General features: G+C 41.0%; 1 protein-coding gene across 1 annotated transcript in view; it reads left to right on the forward strand.

Annotated features, from left to right (window-relative positions):
• Window positions 1–20,141, forward strand: part of GLP1R (glucagon like peptide 1 receptor) — an 87,388-nt gene that overhangs the window by 11,713 nt on the left and 55,534 nt on the right. Inside the window, exon 2 of the mRNA XM_075146805.1 lies at window positions 19,539–19,635. Coding sequence (XP_075002906.1) covers window positions 19,539–19,635 — 97 coding nt within the window. The remainder of the gene's footprint in view (window positions 1–19,538; window positions 19,636–20,141) is intronic.

Genomic DNA, 20,141 nt, shown 5'->3' on the forward strand with positions numbered 1-20,141 from the left:
CAAATGTGAACCGCAGTCTCTTGTTTGGACCTTTATGGTGATCTTCCAGAATGCTCTTTCTTTTCCCAGGAGGAAGATAATAGAGAGGGTTTTTTGGTGGTGTTTGGTTTTGATTTGGTGGGTTTTTTGTTTTGTGTTGTTTTGAGGTGGTGGTGTATTGTGGGAAACGCCTTCAAAACCTGTTCAGGATAAAATGTTTCTTGTTTTCAACAGAAAACTGAAATTTCTGTGTGGGGATGGGTGGAAAGTACGTGCTTTCAGTTACAAAAAGTAGTTGGGGTCCTCTTTGGGGACAAGGCTCTGACTTCTGTACATGGGAGAGGAAAGAGGAGAAGATGGCTAACAAACAGTCCACGTTGTTGCTGTAGTAGTCATGGTTAGACTGTGCAATCAGGGGAGATGTGCCATCCAAGACAGTGGTTGTTGGTGGCAAGGAGTCTGGCCAAACTGAAACTTGTGGCTCATTCACAAGCTGTTGTTCTTTGTTAGAGTTTTCTTTTTATCTTACATAGTACCTATGCTTGCCGGTAAAGGCTTTCTCCTAGGAATAGGGAATGGAATAGTCGGGTGTGAAAAGAAACAGAGGTGGCTCAAGATTTATGTTAGATGTGTCTCTGTGGCCTCTGTGCAAGTCTGGTGGAACATCCTGTGGCTGATAGATGACAAGAGATGTCCAGGTTTGGGCTTGGGGGTGTGTTTGCTTTTTTTTCCTTGACTATCTTGCACAGAAAGATTTAAAGTTGCAGACTTAATATCTTACTCTCTTCATTTTAGGGAGATTGAGTGAGGTGATTAACATTCCCGTGGGCATATGTTTTAATTATTGAATAGGGAAATGGGTTACAGTGTTGTCTTGCATTTTGCATAGAAAGTAGGAGTGGTTGTCACTCTCACTATTAATAATGAGGTAGGATGACTGCATGTGCATGTTGCTATAATCCATGCAGTACGATGACCCCTTCCAAATACCTGTTTTGGGGAAGGGGTGGTAGTGATAAGCTTTCTTCTGTGTGCACTTAATTTACTGAGTGCTTGCATACTAGTACGATAGGTGCGTTGGAAATATCTGTAATAGCTACAGAAAGCAGTAGAGTACAAATCCCTTTTTATATCGAGTCGGGGTTGAAGGGCTATGTTTTTCTGAAAATGTTCTCAGTTCTGTTTAATTGATTGTGGGGGGAGGAGGGGTAACAGCTGCACAGTAGACATCTTAATCAATGAGATTATTTGTACTATTAAACAATATACTCTTTAGAGCCAGGCATTTAATAACAAACTAAGCTGTCAGTCGGTGCTACACATACTACTTAGGGAGCTTAAAGGCTGTAATATTGAGAGAACAAAGCTAATGTAAACATCCTTTATAGTTCATGAGGTTAACTTCCTACTTGCTCAAGCTTTCAATAATTAGTTTCCTTCATGTCTGTCCCTTGTATTGTCCCTTGCTTGTAGAGTTCTTGGGTTCAGCAACTTGGTTCCCAGCCTGGCTTTAATCTCTGTTGTGTGCTGTCCCATGTTGTCTTTGAAAATACTCCATAGTTTTTCTTCAACAGAAGGACTTACAGTCATCTCTAATCTTGGCTTTGCCATTCTATCTGAGCTGCTTGGCATAATGCTTAAATAAAGCTTTAAAGAAAATTCATACGTTCAAGTAATTCATGAATATGCCTGTACTTCAGAGAAGGGGAGGGAGAGAGACCCTGTGTACTGGCAGATCAAGAGAAACTAAATTTCCCATTAGTGTGATAGAAAGAACTTACATAAAAATCCTGAATTCCAAATGCTTTCTGTTGTCCCCAAATTACATCTGAGATGATGATCTTTATGTTGATGCTACTTTATGGCCTCTGGAGAGTTTTGGTTTGTTTTTAATTTATAGCTGTTCTTATTCTTCCCTCTTTCCCCTATTTTTGTCATGCTGGAAATATTTGGAGCAAAATCAAGCTCTGGAAATAAACAGATTTATTACACTGTTCAAAGTGTCTGTATCCTGCTCAATGGACAGCTGGGATCAACACAGAAGAAAAGTGTTTCTTGAAAGGCAGCATGGGCAGCAGACTATGTCACTGGGAAACGAGAAGATAATTTCATAGCAAATTTGTAGCAAGCTTGGAACGCTGTCAAGTATGAGATGACAGGCAGCCGACATGGAAATATTCAACTTCCAATACCATTGTGAGCTAACAGCTTTGGGCTTATTTTGCAATGCTTGTCTTTTATTTAGTTTTATGATCCAAACTGGAAAAGAAACTATTTGAACAGTTGGGAATGGAAAGTGTCAGCCTACTTTGGTCTTGACTAAATCACTTTCTCTTTAGCCTTCTTTTCCCTCTCATCTGTCTTTTCCTCCACCCCGGCGCCTTCTTAAGTTTTTGACCATTTCTGGTCCAAGTAATCTGACAAGAGAAACGTTCTGCGGGTTAGTGTCCTTTCCGTTAAAAGTTTTGGTAGAAACAAAGCAGACAAGCTGGCTGGTCTGCTGTGTGTTTGTCTGATTGCCCAAGCTGCTCATCTGATGGGCTCCTCCAGGGAGCGTGTCCCAGCTCCGGCCAGAGTTGTCTTCCTGTCCTCCATATAGTGAGTTACTGCCTTTTTCGGTTGTGTTGTTTCTTTCCTTGAATTCCATAAAATGGACGCTTCTGAACAACTCCAGTTAAGACTGAGGTTTTTAGGATTTCTTTTTTTTTTTTTTTCCCCTGAAACACTTGTTTATATAGCGATCAGCCTAGTGAGATCCTGTGCTCAACTGGAGCCTTGCTAAGTTGTAGTGATGAGCATTGGTATTTTTATTTGCTTTTCAAAACCAAAAGAAATGCCTTTATTTCTTTTTTTTTTCTTTTTTTTTCTTTTTAAATACTGTATAGCTAAATGAGTCTTTGTTTTGGAAATAGGAAGTGCAAAGGATGAAACTTTAATGAATTCATGACTCGCTCATTTTAATAATTTTAAACCGCTGTGTAAAGGATGTTGAGAGAGGTGTGCATGCACAAAAACTTATTCACAGGATCTGAATAAATCTTGGTTGCCATAAAGGAGAAGGATGCACCTTACAGTGACCTGAACAGAAGCTGTTCCTGCAGGTTGTTGGAGCACAAGGTTTTTCATGTGCCTGCCGTTTCTGGCCTGATTTTGGCTATGGGCTTTAAGAATATAATCAAAGCTGACCTTTCTTTCCATTCCACTTAGTACTTTTAATTCTACATGGGTAATAAGAATGTTTGGCTCACTAGGTAAAATCTTAATTGCAGCATATTCTACGGTGTCTATGTACCACATGTCAATCTTAAAGGTCTATCTGATCTACTGGCTAGTCCTTCATGGGGTTTAAAATTTGTGATTTTATTACTTAGTGATGAAGAATAACTTAGTTTATTTTGTGGGTTGGTTGGGGTTTTTTTGTTGTTTTGTTTTTTTAAAGGAATATTGGTGATTTCTTTCAGCCTGTTTAGAGCTAGGTGTGACAGAGTAGTAAGACATGGAGAGAGAAGCTGTGGTAGTGAGTTTCTTTTAAAAGGTGCTCTTCTAAGAGAAGTGCAAGAGCATCTCAGACAGCTTTAGAGATACTAATCTTAGGTTGAGATTTGCTGCATTTCCATAACATACAAAGTAAAAATGAATTTAAGTATTATACGTGGGTGTATGTGTAAGAAAGGAGGATAAGACGGCTGAGAAATTTAGGCAAAATCCAGTAAATTAAAGTTAGAAAGTGAATGGAGGCTGTTAATGCTTCCATGCTGTGAGTCCACTTAAGGTCGTGTTCTTTGAGTTGTGTCTTCCTAGACTCCGCATACACTCAGTAAGAGGGAGAGGAAGAAGACAGCAAGAAAGGAAAAAGGCGAGGGACATGTAATGCTGTATGGGGGCTCTGGAAGGGTGTAAGAGGCGTGTGTGTACGCACACACATGCGTGTGTGGCTGGTGTGATGTTTGAGCAGAACTTTCATGTACAGTGGCTAATTTACCTATTTTAGACTTAAACATTTCAGTGAACTTTCTGTCCTCAAAATCTACGCTGCTAAAGCAAAAAGATACCTGAGGTGGAAGAGGGACTGTTGTCTGTAGTATATCAGCGTGCTACTTTGCTAGCTGTGAGCAACAGACTTATTTTTTGGGCAAGGTAGTCAGGCACGAAAGCTTTTAACAATCTCTAGAAGCAGATGTGATCTACAGCCCTGATACTGCAGCACTTCCATCTACAGATTTTGACTTGTTTACCTAATCCATTCCTTCTTCTAATTGGAAAACCAGAAAGAAATCTAAGCTACCATCTGTAGCTGCAAAGCTGAAAGAGTTAAAATGACGTGAAAAGAAAAAATTATCATATAAAAGCACAAATACTTTTAACTTTGAGGTGTTCAAGATGCTGATAGTGTCCCCAGTACCTCCAGCTGTGTAGTTGTCTTCTGTAACAACGTAAACCATTCTTGTAAGAAATGGAAGTGGTGGCTAAAATAACTCCAGCGATGATGTATAACAAAAAGGTAAGGAAGCTAATGGCAACGACTGCAAACCAACAGTGTAAAAAATGCTAATGAAGGTTAAAGTATCTGAAAAGTCCGTGGTGGCTGGGGCTAAAGGACAACTGGCTCCTTTGTCAGAAACCAACTCAGTCTTAACAGCAGTGGGGTGCAGTCTGGCCTCTCCTCCACGGGGCTGCAGAGCAGAGTGTTAGCACAGTACCATATGGCAGCAATACTATGAAAAATTCAATTTGTGCTGCTTTCACTAGTAACTATTAGCTGTTTAATCTGATACTCGCCCAACAGCGTTGTGAAAAGGCTAACAACGCTGTACTAACCAACCTATTACTGAGGGAAAATTGAATCGGGTGTATTTTAATTATATCAGTCCCATTTTATCAATTAAAACTATTGTGACATACTTCATGTTTTGCAAGGCAATTCCTTTTAAGGAAACTTATTTGCATGGTTAATTCAACTCAGACCAGAAATAAGTGCAGAATTCAATACTGAGGGGAATCAACCACAGCAGCAGCTTGCCTAAGGGTGCAGTGGATTCTCTTGTCATTCGGGGTCTTTAGGTCAAGATTAGATGTGTGTCTGAGTGGTATTTTCTGGTTAAGCTAGCATGTGTGAGATGGATTCAGAAGTTAGTGTGGAGCTCTAGAAGGTGCTATGCAGGAAATCGATGAGATTATCATCATGGGTCCTTCTGGCCTCAAGGTCACCATGGTTGCCACGTACTATTCCTAGTGGCAAAAGGTGAAAAATCATGAGTCATCTAGTAACGAGCGTAGATGAAGAGACCTTTAAGGGCTATTTCTCCCATAGCTGAAGTCCTCAAGTCTTTGCTTCTTTGTGAGTAATAGACATTTGACTCCTAGCTTAACGTTTTTATACAAGTAGTGGGCTTCATTTTAGGCTCCTCTTAGTTCTAAGATGGTGGATAATTAAGATTATTCTTATGCCTCACTGTGAGCTGTGCTGCTTTTGTCTCTGCTTTACAGCAACTCTTATCCTCTTAAACATTTTTCCAGTGTAATTTTACCCTGGAGAGTTCGCCTGTCCGGCTCACAGTGTGATGGTACGAGTGCTTATGGTGGCATAAGGAGAAGAGGGGAGTGAGGTGTGTGGGAGGAAATCACAACCTTTCTCTGGGGACAGAGAAACCACTTCTTTCAACAGCAGTGCTTGTTTATGCTGCCTTAAATGCTGATAGTTATGCTGTAAGATGACTCTGTGCTCCAGAAGTACGTCTTAAGGATGAACTGAGATGTGAAACATAAAAATCCTTTGCAGAGCAAGTTTAGTTCAGACAGCAAACTTTTCTCAGAAAAGACAATGTGTCAAATAAAGCCACTGCTATTTAAGTTCCCAAGTTTTTTCTCTAGCCTCTTCTCTGTGAATCTGTTCTGTTGCTACAAGTGCTGCTTGATTTAAGGTTAATGTCAGATGGGAAATATGTGGCTATGAAACTACTAACATGGAACTAATGGAATTATTTTAATTCCTTTAAGTGACCTATCCATTTTCAGCTTTATTACTGCATGGTCACTGGTTCCCTCAGTGCTTTGAAAATTGGAGCTGGGGGAGGGGAAGCTTTGTGCACAACTTAAAATATTCATTTTGACAAAGGTTAGAGACTGGAGGGGCAGCTGTTCTGTGTTTCCATTTGTCCAGGCTGGACAGCTTTCCTGAGAAGCTCTCTGCATGTTTTTCTTTACTTGGCTTATGAAATTGTTTCACCCTGCTCTTGGGCTTTATCCGATCTCTTGCTTTCTGAAAACCAGTGTGCTTGCTGCCTGAACAGCAGTCTTCCTCCGTCGCTCACTTTTCCCCTTTCTATTGAAGGTGTCCCCAAAGAAGGGTGGGAAGAAATGTAAGTCCACTCAGCTTTAACATCACCACAATCGCAGTTCACTTCTGTAGCTTAAGCCACAAACCTCTTCAGTTCCATATGCCTCTAGGAGAGTGTGGAAAGGAAAGAAGGGCTGAGGGGGAGGCAGGCTGATTTCTGTGGAGAGTTATGACTGTCTGTGAAACTGGCTGTTGCCACAGCAGACCTGCAGGGCTGAAGGCTGTGATACCTGCCAGAAGTAAAGAAATAAGATCCGGCCCTGGGGTGGGTAAGGATTCTGAATGAAGAAAATCCACCGATTTCCCACGTATTGGGAAGATGATGTTGTGAGACTCTCAACTGACAAAGATCAAAGCCTGCTAGAAGTGGCCTGAAGATGGGGTAGGGATAAGCTTCGGAAAAACTAGAGATTGCATCTTGTATCCGAGTTCCTCTCTTGTGCTACTGTTGGGAGGCAGAAGCATAGTAGCATGTGCAATTGCCTTGCAGAATTAATGTATAGACCCTTTGCTACTGATTTATCTTGTGCAGTCAGTGCCAGGATCTCTGGGCGGAAGAGGGACTTAGTATTGGTATCTGAATATTATGTATGCAAGGTTAATGCAACGGAGGTAAGAATGTAGAGGAATAGGGAGGACAGTGAGCTGATGCATGCATGATACTGAAATGGGTTGCAGACTTCTTGCTCATTTTATTGCTTACCCAATCGAAATACTCAGAGAGGGAATTGGGAAAATTGCGGGTTGGTTGGTTTGAGAGACTTGTGGTGTAGACTATCTGATAAACTGGCCCCATATTGACTACTGAAAGAAATGTTTAAGGATTATTTTTTTATCAAAATCCTTAAACTACAAAATCCTCTGAGCTCAAGGAAAGGGTGTACTGAAGCAAGATGAAGCATACAGAAGGATTTTTAATTTTATTAACTTCTGTGTCATCTATACATGCAGCTGTCATGGTACTAACTTCAGAGACCCAATATTATTGTCATCTCCTTGGGGAACCAGAAGAAGACAGAACTCCCAGAGTCTATTTGTGTCCTGGTCACCCAGTTTGCTTGCTGCAACACTTGGCATCTCTCGTAATATTTTCATTCTGCTCTGCTTCCAAAATGAAGAAACTATGGTCGTCTTTTTGAAAGAGGTATTGTGGTAGACTAATTCAGATTTGAGGAAAAGCCTGATCTGATTCCTATGGTAAGTAATAGTGTGGTTCATAAGTTGCTTTGCAGTCCTAGAGTAAGGAAAGTCTGTGATTCAACTTGGCTTGCCTCTATTTCTGTAGTCTGCTTCCCTGGCTGAAAGGGACTGTAGGAAAACTGGGAAGTAAACCTATTCTGAATAAATCTGACAGGTACTTTTACTTGTGTAAAGGGGGAGGAGGGGAGGGTGTTATTGATCCTGCCAGATCATTTGAGTCAAAGGTGGTAACATAATGTTGTTATGATGAAATACTGAACAGCTAAGAATTGTTTGGGATTCCTTGATTTCAAAGTCCTCAGCCTGCTTAGTCCTACGGAAAGCTCTAAAAGCATCAATCCTGTCTTAAAGATACCAAAAAAAAAAAGGAGAAAAAGCTAATGTCAAGTAAAGTATTAATGAAAGCTGCTGATTTTAATGCCTTTCATTCCTGTGTCCTGCAACTAGGTGAATTTGGTCTGATTGTAGTTTTAAATATTGCAGAAGATGGTGATGACTGTCCTCAGAGAATGAAAAAGCAGAAAAGTTAGGTTTCAGGTTGGAGCTGTTTTATTTTTGCATTTATTTTTGCCTTCAAGGAAGCTGAGTTGGCCTCTGCAAATAAAAGCAAATGTAAAACCGTGCAGAAGTGAAAGCAAACATTGTAGTGCACTTGTATCTGCTGTTGACTCTTGCTTGAAACATCACTTCTGGAGAAAGATGACCATACAGCCTTAGCTACCAAGACCTCACAAATACAGCAGGCTGTTGCCAAGTTAAGATGATGCTTTAAATTGCCTCTCTGCTTAGAGGCTTTCAGAAGCACTGCCAAAAAAACAAAAGCAGCCCTGTGTAGGGAAGCGAAACTCTTCTAAGTTCCATTTTAAAACAAGGTAGGAGGAAGAGGGCATGGGAAGTTGGATGAAGGCGGGACTACAAGTTCCATGTTTGGGTGGTCTCTGGAAGTGGTAACGTCATCTGGCTGCCTCTGCCGGGGAACACAGCTCTGAGGATGCTACTGCGGTAGAGTGTGGTGCCAGATTTTTTCTTCTCGCTTGTGCCCCCTATAGATTTTGATCGGCTGCAAGATCTTCCCCTCAAACTTTGGATAAAATAACATGATCATCCAATGTGAGCTTAACCTCAGGCATGTTGATTTGGTCCTTGTTTATCAACCTGTGTTACTTCTGTGTTTCACGTGATCAGCGTGCAGTCCCTGGGTAGCAGCTCAGTACACCTTTTTTCATTTGTCTTATTAGTTGTTTTTTGTTCATTTTAATGCTTCTCCATATTGGGCTGAGTTAAGACTCTAGCCTTTATACAGCATTACTCCTGTCTTGTTTTTGACAAATCAAGCCCTTGGAATATAACACTTGGCAGCCATGTGGGTTGAATGCTGAAAAATATAAGATCATATGCAGCCTGTGAAACACCACACTGCATCCAGCCAAATAAATGTGAACTCTACTGTATATGCTGCAATACTGCAAAGATATTGTTGTAGGGGTTCTGTCCTGTCTACATGGGATAAACCCATGTCACTACGTTACGCGAAGGTGTACCTCTGCATTGTGATTTATTTAATATTTTGAAGGAAAACAGGTGAGCTTCACTGGCAGAACTTCTCTTGTATGCTCTGTTCTCAAATGTGTCATAACTGTTGATGAAAACACTAGCAATTTGCAAAGGCGCTACATATAACTGCCTTGGCAGGGGGATGGGTAGGCGGGAAAGAGCAATATGGCAGATAATGGGACAGTGAACCTTGAGCCACTGTGACAATGAGCTGCTGAGGGAGTTAATTTGCATTAGGTAAAACCAAAATAAACTACTGCTCTCAGCTGGAACTGCAAAAGCCATACAGATTTGATTGCATTCTTCTCTAGCAATCTCTATACAACAGTAGATGCAGAACCCATGAAATTATGTACTGGAGTTTTTGGGTTTGTGTGTGGTGGTGTTTTTTAAATAGCTTTGTGGTGATTGTTTTTCTATCAAATCCTTTTGTGTGTGGTTTTTTTTTTAACTGGAGAACTAAGTTTGTTTAAAAATAAAAAAGTGTAAATGGAAATGCATTCAGTGAGGGAGAGGTCTGTGAAGGTTAATATGTCTGATTTAGTTGGGTTTTTTCTTGTTATTGAGCTTATTTGGAGGGATTGCAGTGATGGGATGACAAACTGGTGACCAGGTTTACCTTGCTATAGAATTCGTGATCGCAGGAAAAATAGCTAACTCTCTACACCTTGCCTTCTGAGCACCATGGCTCTTTCAGAAGAGTGACTGTTAAATAGTCATTTGAAAAGTTGGGGGGAGCTTAACTTCCTTGGAACACTTCGGTGTTAAAGGTGAAAAGATGTAGAGTTTTTCTTGCCTAGTGGAAATACAGGTTATTTACAACAAAGTGATGTTCTCTCAGTCCCTGGGGTTGTGATGAAGATTACTTTTGGGTGTTTTTTGTGAAATCTTTTTTATTTTTTTTTGTGCTTGGAAACTCAAATGTTGCAATTCCCTGGCTCTGTGGGACTGCAGGCTCTGTCCATTTCTTTGCTCAGGCAGCTGTGGGACTGGACCATTGCTGGCTGCTTCAGAGGAACCAGTCAGTTATAAGCTTAAGAAACAGATCCTTCTAAATGCACTTGGTTTGGTATGTCATAAAGAGCCAACTTAATTAATTGTGTTTTAAGCCACAGCAAGAGGAGCCAGAAGTCCAGATTTGACAGATGTTCTTTGCTTTGTTTTGCTTCAGCAACTCGGAGACCTTCAGGATGAGTCAGTTGCCCAAATGTAGGCATCCAGTGCTGCTGCAGTATTCAAGACACTGTTCGGGACTAACAGATATGATGTAAGGTGCAGGGGAAACCCGCACCTCTCTGCAGCTGTGGCAGGGGACAAAGCAAGGCACTTGTGCATGTTGAGAGGAACAGGAGGTGCCTGTGATTAGGCATCTGAATTCCTAAATCTCTACTTTTTCAGCTCTATATATCCCTCACTGTCCCTGTACTCCATTGTGATGGTACATGATAGCGGTGTCCCTCAGGGGTCTGCATTGGGACCGGTGCTGTTGAGTATCTTTATTAATGACATAGACAGTGGGATTGAGTGCACCCTCGGCAAGTTTGCAGGTGACACCAAGCCGAGTGGTGCAGTTGATTCACTTGAGGGAAGGGATGCCATCCAGAGGGACCTTGACAGGCTTGAGAAGTGGGCCCATGTGAACCTCATGAAGTTCAGCAAGGCCAAGTGCAAGGTTCTGCACCTGGATCAGGGCAATCATTAGTATCAGTACAGACTGGGTAATGAATGGATTGAGAGCAGCCCTGCAGAGAAGGACTTGGGAGTACTGGTGGACGAAAAATTGGACATGAGCCGGCAATGTGTGCTTGCAGCCCAGAAAGCCAACTGTATCCTGGGCTGCATCAAAAGAAGGGTGGCCAACAGGTCAAGGGAGGTGATTCTCCCCTTCTACTCTGCTCTGGTGAGACCCCATCTGGGGTACTGCATCCAGCCCTGGGGCCCCCAGTACAAGAAAGACATGTTAGAGTGGGTCCAGAGGAGGGACGTGAAAATGGTCCAAGAGCTAGAACATCCCTCCTATGAAGAAAGGCTGAGAGCACTTGCATAGTTCAGCCTGGAGGAGAGAAGGCTTCGGGGAGACCTTATTGTGGCCTTTCAATACTTAAAGGGGGCTTATAAGAAAGATGGAGAGAGACTTTTTACCAGGGCTTGTAGTGTGATAGGACAAGGCGTAATGGTTTTAAACTAAAAAAGGGTAGAATTATATTAGATATAAGGAAGAAATTATTTAGTATGAGAGTGGTGAGCCACTGGAAGAGGTTTCCCAGAGAAGTTGTGGGTGCTCTATCCCTGGAAGTGTTGAAGGTCAGCTTGGATGGGGCTTTGAGCAACCTGATCTAGTGAAAGATGTCCCTGTCCAAGGTAGGGGAATTAGAACTAGATGATCTTTAAAGGTCCCTTCCAACCCAAACCATTCTATGATTCTATGTTCTTACAGCATTTTTAATGAAATGCTGAGTTCCTCTTCCAGTAGTATAGGTTACATTTTGTTTCTAAATCTGTGAGGGTAGTTCTGAAGCACTCTTCTCATCTTCAGCTTTGTAGCTTGCCCTGCACCCACGATGCTGCTCAACTTTGCCTTTGTTCCTTCCATAGTGTTTCTAGCACTATACCTTTTGTATCTGTCTAAAAATGCAATTTAAACTCTTTATTCTGTGGTTTTGCTTGCTCTGTTGTATAACTGCATCAATAAAAGTCCTCTTCTAAAGAGCACTTCACAAACCATGTTTCTAGATTTGCAATGCAAAGTAAAATCTCCTTGTACGGGAGTCCTATGATCATTTAATTCTCATGAATGCTGGCACACAGTCTCCCACTAAGATTGTGGGATTGCTTTCTGCTCTCCAAGAGTTTTGGAGTTATAGTTGCTTTTGAATTTTGTGGGTTTTTTTCCTTCCATTTCTCTCACTGAGCACATAGTTGCTCAGTAGTTTCTTCTGTCGTGTTTATGACTGGCTGATGTAATACATTCAGGATAGCAACATTTACCAGAACAGGTGAAAGACATTGTAAGGAAAATAACATTTTCTGGTAACAATGGCTGTCAATCTAAATATGTGTCTGCTTCAACTGTAAGCACATGGATTCATGGGTCCTACAGTGACCAAAGAGGAAACCTTTTTCCAGGCTGGGAAAGCTCTTCATGGGATAGAAAAACTCTGCAGGTAACTGGTCTTGTCCCAGGTCTGTCCATCACTGAAGACAGAACAATAGAATAACTGCTGGAACACAGGTTTGTAACATGTTTTCAGTCTATCCTACCTGACCTACAGGAGTTTGATTTTATTTATTTATTTATTTATGTCTCTAGATGATGATGCTAAATTTTGTAGCATGCTGAAATATTAGGCTGTGCTTTATTCCCTTGATTTTGAGACTGTATAGCATGCAAGTTGATTTAGATGTTAAAAAAGCTTGCTTTGACATCTGTGCCTCTGAATGCCAAATACTTTGCCTTGATCCAGAAAATGCTAGGGGCCAAGAGATATTACTCTCATTGAAATGCACCTTGTTAAACACAAAAATTTCAGGGATAGGAGGAGAAAACTGGTCAGTTTTAAAGCACGAATGAAGCATCCCAGGGCAGACCTGGGATGTTTGGTCCCGGAGTGGAAGCCCTTGTGGTCGGGACTGAATTCTCCCGCCTGTTCAGACAGCTTATGTATTTGGAACAATTTGTGAAACGATAAGTCAGCTGAACTGGGCCTGTGCCCAGTCAACAGAAGTACTGAGAGCAGGAATATGCCTCAAGTCAGTTTTGTTTTTGTTCTGTAAAATGTCTTATTTGAGACTCTGGGCAGAAGCATTCTGCATTTGGAAGTCTGTATTTCCACACCTTCTTTAGGAGATGCATACGCTTGTCCTTTTTTCCTTATCTGTCAAGGACAGGTCTTAAGAATGAGGGAAGGCGAGGTGGTGATTAGTGCCCTGTGCTATTATAGGCTGTTATGGGATTGAGCACGGCCAACCCTTCCTTCTGAAGCTGTGTAGGTGTGCAAAAGAGGAAGAAAAAGGCATGGGAGCAGGCAGGCCAGGATGAGGGACCATGTGGTGCAGTGGTTATTTTCATCTGAGAGAGAGGAATCCTGAGATTCAGCCTCTGATTTAAAACAAACAAACAAAAGAACAACAACAACAACAACCACCACCACCAAAACCAAAAACCCAAACAAAAAAAAACTCCACACAGGTATTTTTATACATATTCTTATCTTTGACAGGAGTGGTGTTTGTTCTTTCAGGATGCTCTTTGGATGGGCTGAAATACTGTTTTGAAGCTGCTCAGGCAGAGAATGAAATGGAATGGGGGGATCTTGTGTGTTTTGGGAAGTTCTTGAACGCCCAATGTTATACTCAGGACTGGAGGTGTGCTGTCAGTCTGGGCTGAGCAGCTCTGAAGAGACAGGCAGAGGAGGGGTGTCTCTTCTGTGCATTGATGGGATGCAAGTGCTTGATGAGAGCTTGCTCTTGCAGCTTTGAGTTCAAAAGCTTGATGTCACGAAACTTGAAGTCTTAAACCAGTGACAGAGTAGAGGGGTCTCCATGGTTAGGCAGCTGGTGAAACCCTGTTTTCAAGATTTGCCTTTATCGAAGTCCCGGGCCTTTTTGTTTTTCTTGACGGTCTCATTGTGAGTGCTGAGCTGCTGCAGCCTAAGAGGAAACTCAGCTGGCAGATGTTGGCAGGGAGTTTCTCGCCGAATCCAGTAGCTCCTTTTGCGGGAGCTCATTTGCTGCTTTTCACTAACAGGGAGGATGCAGAAAGGTTTCTTGTTCTGGTGCTCTTGAGCTACTGAAGTCATTAGTTCATTAGTAACTAAGGAACAGAAGTGTTTACAGGAAAAGCTCCTAGAAGCTGGCAATACACCTTTCTCTGAAAGAAGAGTTGTTTGGATCCCGTTTGTTTTTTTCTGAAGGGTGAAGGATTTGTCCAGAGTGATCCAACTGCTGATGAAGTATCTTGCAAAATATGACTTGGGAAGCATAACTAATGTTATATCATCTGATCAGTCAAGTTGCCTTATAGAAGGGACTGAGAATAATGACTTTACCTCAAAGGCTTACTTAGTCTTGCATAATGTCAGATGACTACATTAAATTCGATACTGGGCAACGTCATATGGGAAGAGAATGCGATAAATACAGAAATCTGGGGGATGTCAGATGTCCTAAAGTATGATCTCATTTTATGATCTCTGGAAAAGGTATTGCTCAGGTATCTTTACTGATACTTCTTTTGTACTATCTATAGTAGAGGCAGCATTGTAAGTTTTGATGTACCTCCTCCTTTGACATAGCTTCAGTACTTAAAGGAGAGTAACTGAACTGTCAGAGACGTTGCCTATAATGGATTCAGATTAGCTCATTACACAGAAGTTGAACTAAGTAGTTATAAAATCAGTTTAAATCTTACCTGTTTGTGGGGAGTGGGAGGGGAGTTCGAAAAATAAAGCCTGCTCCCATACCAAAGCATTTCCAGAATCTCTTTTGGTTTTCAAGAAGCATTGTACTTGAAGGACTGATCCTCCACAGGATTGCTTTGTCATGGGGTGGACAGTGGGTCAAAGGACTCTATTAATATGAAGTTCAGTGTTGGGGTTGGTTTTTTTCTGCAACAGTTAAAGAAACAACTCTTCTTACAAACTGGTGGTTGGAGCATCAACATTTGCAGGACTACTTTGACAAATTTATAGTAACTGTTGAGAAATTGGATCTTGACTGATGGGCTTAGGGACGTAGTAGTAGCATTCTGCCATTCACATGCTTTCATATTTACGTCAAATTAGAAGTGGAGAAAAGTGATGACAAATTGCAGGGGGAGGCAAGTTTGTCGTGTGAACAGCTAGCCCTGTTGCAGAGTTGTGCTGTGCTACAGCCTCTGTTTTTAACTTCTGCTTCCAGAGGTGCTGTTGTGGCAAGCCGAAGGGTCTTGTTAGGTAGGAAAGTGCTTTCAGGAAGGTGACTGTGTTTAAGCCCCACATGAATTAATTCATTTAAGTTTGAAACCTGGAAATCATTCTTTCTTGGACAGGAAGAAGAATCTCATCCCAATAAATGCAAGGTGATATTGGGTCATAGCAAAGACTTCTGGGGTAGCAGTGTTGTGCTCTGCCCCATTTGGGCTGTGAACTGAGCACAAAACTGTCTCGTGAATTCAAGCTTATGTCCACCCTATGAATTGAATAGACCTGTTAGGTGGACAGCTTAACTTCCACTCTGTGTTGGCTTTTATTGATGCAGACCTATAGCTTATGCTGACATAACAGATGATTTGAAAAGATCCATATTATACAAGAAACAACGTCAAGTCAGAATGAGCATAAAGCTGGTAATGTATAATCTTCACCTATCTTCAACTTAGTTGCTGCGCTGGTCCTGAGCAGAATAGCCTTGAAATAAAGTGTCGCATTGGCCTTTTCAAAAAGGGCAGTAAAGTTTAAAAGTAACTCACTGGTGCTTCTGAGATAAAAGGCAGTAAATGTAATCTGAACCCTCCTCTCACGAGGTAGATATGTCATCGTTACTATCCGAGGGAAGAATACCAAGGCCATGCAAAAGTGTGGTTCAATGCCAGGTTGCCTAGCTTTTGCTTTTGAAGACTAAGATTAGCATTTTGGAGGTCCCAGTGGTTGTAACATTACATATGAGCCTTTAGCAGCAAGTTGAAGTCTTGCTTAATATCCTGAAATGTTAAAAGCATGAAAAAGCTATAACATAAGCGTTCCCATTTAAAAACAGGCAACCAAAGACATAGGAAATACAAATGTAAGGAGGAGTTTCTCATTCTGTTGCATGTAAGACTTCTTCTATGGTGATGGGAGAAGAGGGAAGAAGATAAGCTCAGGAGTCACCGGCTGCCTCTGAAGCTCTGAGAATTCTCCCTTCCACTCTGAATGATGCCGTTTCATGGTGCATTTTGTCTGGTCTGAGCCCCCTGCAGGTTTATACTCTTTGTGCTCAGATTTCACTGTATTAGAATAGCGCTTTTGTAGTGTTGATCACCTTGGATCTGTGTGGATGCCATTTTTGTCGCAGAACAAATAGTTTCAAAGATGTTGAAAAGTGATTAAAATGCTTCCTTTTAAGGTCTATGAAGACAAATGATGGCTACAGAAAGAGGCTTTCCTATAAAGGTGTTAAGGATTTGTAAGGAATTCTGTCTTCGGACTGTTGAATGAGCTAATTTATCACTAGAGATTAATTACATTTAATTATATACATACACTGAAAGGCTCCCAGTCTCCGTGCTCTTGCCTGTCTTAATTTTTCTACATCCATTTTATGCTCCTTAGGCTGCACCATTACTCACCTCCTTAATGTCCTTCATCCATTCTTGCCTTCTGACTCCTCCACCTTAACCAGTCAGCCATGTTTCCATCCTTTTCTCCTCCGCTATCCTTCTGTGATATATTTTCACCACAGCAAAACTACTACTGTTTTTCCTCCCGCGGTTGAGTATAACTGGGGGGAAAAAAAACCCAAACCCACAAATAAAATGCAAGGACCAGTGCTTTTAGCAACAAAAATATAGTCCTGAGTTTAACAAAGCTATTTGAACTTTTGCAATTTACTCCAAATTTTGGGTACTGACCCAGGAACCTTGTCCTCATATATATGTGTTCAGTGCTTTGATGTGCAGTGCAGTGCAGAAGGAATTAAATCACTTTTCAAGAAAATATAGTATCTCTTATTTGACTAAATACTCACATTGTAAATATGTGGCACTGTATAACTTGTGATTCTTGTTCACGTGGGCTAAAATCTCCGGGAAATGGGGATTAGCATATATTAAAATCAAATTTAAGTCAATTTGTTTGATAACAAAAAATGGTATTTAGTTGAACCAGAGTAAACTGTTGCGTAGAGAGAACAAATTATGTTGGGATTTATATTTGATTGTATTATTGCAACAGACTATAGATAATAGAAAACTGTCTACCGAATCAATCATCTCCACAAAAAGATATGTCTAATTATTTTACTCTTACAGTTTACTAATCTCCTTGTTAGAGTTGTCTTCTCGTATTATGAGAAACCATTAAAAGTAGAATGTTTCTACTTTTTCATGGAATGGAGGGATAGAGGCTTGATTTTTCCTAAGCTGTAATTAAAGCTGGTTGTTCCTGCATTCGTGAAGGCAATAGATGAAAACTTGATTTAGAAGAAAATACTTTAAGGCTTGCTGACTCCAAAAGAGCTAATTTTCTTAGTGCAAGCAGTTTTAGGGTATTTTCAGGATATTTTAAAAGATAGAGTCTTGTTTCTAAATGAAACTCTTTATGCATTTTTATCTTGTAATGATTTTAAAAGCTAAATTTGGATTAACTTGATGTGGTCATCTGTATGCATGATCAATAGTTACTTTTTGGGAAGATGTGTGACACTTAGTAGCTTCTGAAGTTATTCTGAATCATAATTTAAGAGTTCCTTCTAATTCATTTATTAAAGTGTTAACCTGGTGATGAGAGGGTGGTGAAACAGTCCTGTATAACTTCAATAACCACCCTTGTAAAATGAAGACCTTTTAAACAATGCATAACCTGAAAGTTTCTTTTTAAAGACTGCCTGAGAGAAACTTAGGTTTGAAAGTTGTTCCCTCTCCGTGTACTCAGGTCATCCATCCTTATTCAGCCTACATGGATCTGTAGATGGCATTTTAGTTTTAAAGTTACTGGTTATGCGTTTCTCTACACACACCTGTAGACCTAATTTAGGTGATGATGTTTTCTTTCTCCTTCAGATATATTGAGCATAGATCACAAAGCTACAGGTTTGTGTGTTTCCGTAGGCACATGGGGTTAAAATTCAGTAGGATGCATTCATTTTACACTAGGGACTTTAGCGAAGACAGACTTTGGCAGCACTTATTGGCACAGATAAGATGATTTAAATCAGGCACACAAGGGTCAGAGTTTCAAAGATCCACAGGCTTGTGCTTGTTTTGACTTCAGGGGGAGCTGGCTAAATTCTTCTAAAGTTACAGCTGTGAGGCCCTAGCTATGGTTAAGTTGCGTGTAAATATAGACAGTTATTCTTGAAACACAACACTGGTATCTACTAAATGTTGTACTTCTCATCATGTGTACAAGAGCATCTTTGTAATTAAATGTAATGGCTTAATCCAGGCAGAAGCATGATGCATATGGTGTTTTGTTTTTTTTCAAACACTTTTTTTTTTTTTAATCAGAAGGATATGAGAGAAGAGGTCTTGAGAGGTCTGTAGACCAAAAATGCCAGTTCTACTTCTGTTCTTTTATACCAAGGTGATTGCCTGGTGTCTGAATTTTAGTCACATTGGTTGTAGTGGACAGCATTCAGTTTGGCTTTCCTGAAACACAGTATAGGTTTAAATGACTTCTTCGTTTTAAAACAGTCCTTCCCGTGCCCTGGTTTCCTTCTAACCATCTGAAAAAGGTTTAGAAGCAGAAATGGAAAATAAAAATTAGCAGTTGAAGCTGTGAGGGTAAAATTACAAGGATTATTTACCCTCACGCTTTGTTTAATAAATTGATCGACAGCTGGGATTAAATGATTTTTCCTCCACTCAGTGTTAGTGTGTTGTACCATTAGGTTCATGCTGTTGATTGTACGTCTGAGACGCCCATGCTGGGCCTTTCTCTGGAAAAAGAATGCTGAGTTAGCTGCATTATTGATCACTTACAACCTCCTAATCGTGACATTTGTAATTCAGTTTATATGACTGCGGAGAGGGGAGAGAAGGACTGATGTCTCTTTACTTAAATGCCATGAGTAAGCTGGGCCTCTGTGAGCCAGGTGGGGCATCTCCCAGGGTTGAGCGAGCAGCTAGCGCTAAATTTTGCAGTTTAATAACAGCTAACTTCCTTTGTGCTCAGACAGAGTTTGTACATAGTTTTCTTCTGCTCCCTCAGTACTTGGGGTAGCTGATGGCAGAACCTGCAGCCTGTCAAACTGTGCAAAAAGGAGGTCCCCGCTCTTTCTGTGGTTTCAGGAAAAATATGCTGGATGCGGCGAAAAGCTGTTGTTCATGGAAGAAAAGCTGAGCTGGAAAACCTTTCATCCATGTGCTGGAAGAATGCTTGCAGAATATCTGCTGAATACAGTCAATTAACTTGGTCTCATTTATGGGATAGCAGAAATACTGCTGGTGGAAAGAAAACCTCTCCTAAAAGGACTTGCTGCTGTCCCTGTCTCTTCATGAGATAATAAATCACACAACTGGGGCACGTTCAAGAGAGCAAGGCTAGCTCAGTTTGGATTTCAGTGAGGACGTGGTATAATTGTTTGTGTTTTTTTTCAGTTCCTTGCAGTACATATAGAAGGGGATTTCTTTGGCTGCAATCAGGCAAACGCATAGCAGCATCTTGTCCCCTTTATGATAAGCAGTACTGTTTTGGCTTGTGGTAGTCATTTTCACACCCACCTACTCAGGCTGCATGAAAAATACAGTTTAAATCCCTGCAATGTCTGAGACTCGTGATTTCTCTTTCAGAGTTCAGATGGGTCCCTCTCTGGGGTTATGCAGAAGTGGAAGGAGTATCAGCTCCAGTGCCTGAAATACTTGTATGAGGCACCCCCCATTGTGGCAGGTAAGCCCTCTTGGTAGCGATAGGATGTATTAATTTTTAAAATGCATGATAACGGTAGCAAGGGAGTGATTATGAACTTGAAAATACTTCTGCAGCTTACTTTCCAGTCCACTTCTTCTGTATCCCATTTGCTTCTGCCTGCTCTCTGTGGGACTCTGCCCTCTGATGAGGAAGCATTTTATAGAACAATTCCATTGTAAAGATGTTAGTCTTTAGGTCCAGAGTGTTTTGTGGTGGCAAGTGGTGGCTGCAGCACATCAAAGCAGCACACTAATGTAATACCCCTGAAACCTTTTTAGGGGTCAGAGTTGAGAGAGCACACAGATGTTAGGAAATCTGGGACCGTGCTGTTCACATTGACCTTGCAGTTTGTGGGCATTAAAGTTGGTATAAATTACTTTGAGCATTATATAATGTTGAAATGGCTTAAAAAGAAAAAAAAGTCCCTTAGTGAAAATGAGAATGCAGCTTGTCTTAGCCATTGAGCTGCTGTAATGTGCTGAGAG

The sequence above is a fragment of the Calonectris borealis genome, chromosome 3 (genome assembly GCF_964195595.1).
Source record: "Calonectris borealis chromosome 3, bCalBor7.hap1.2, whole genome shotgun sequence".
Taxonomy (NCBI): domain Eukaryota; kingdom Metazoa; phylum Chordata; class Aves; order Procellariiformes; family Procellariidae; genus Calonectris; species Calonectris borealis.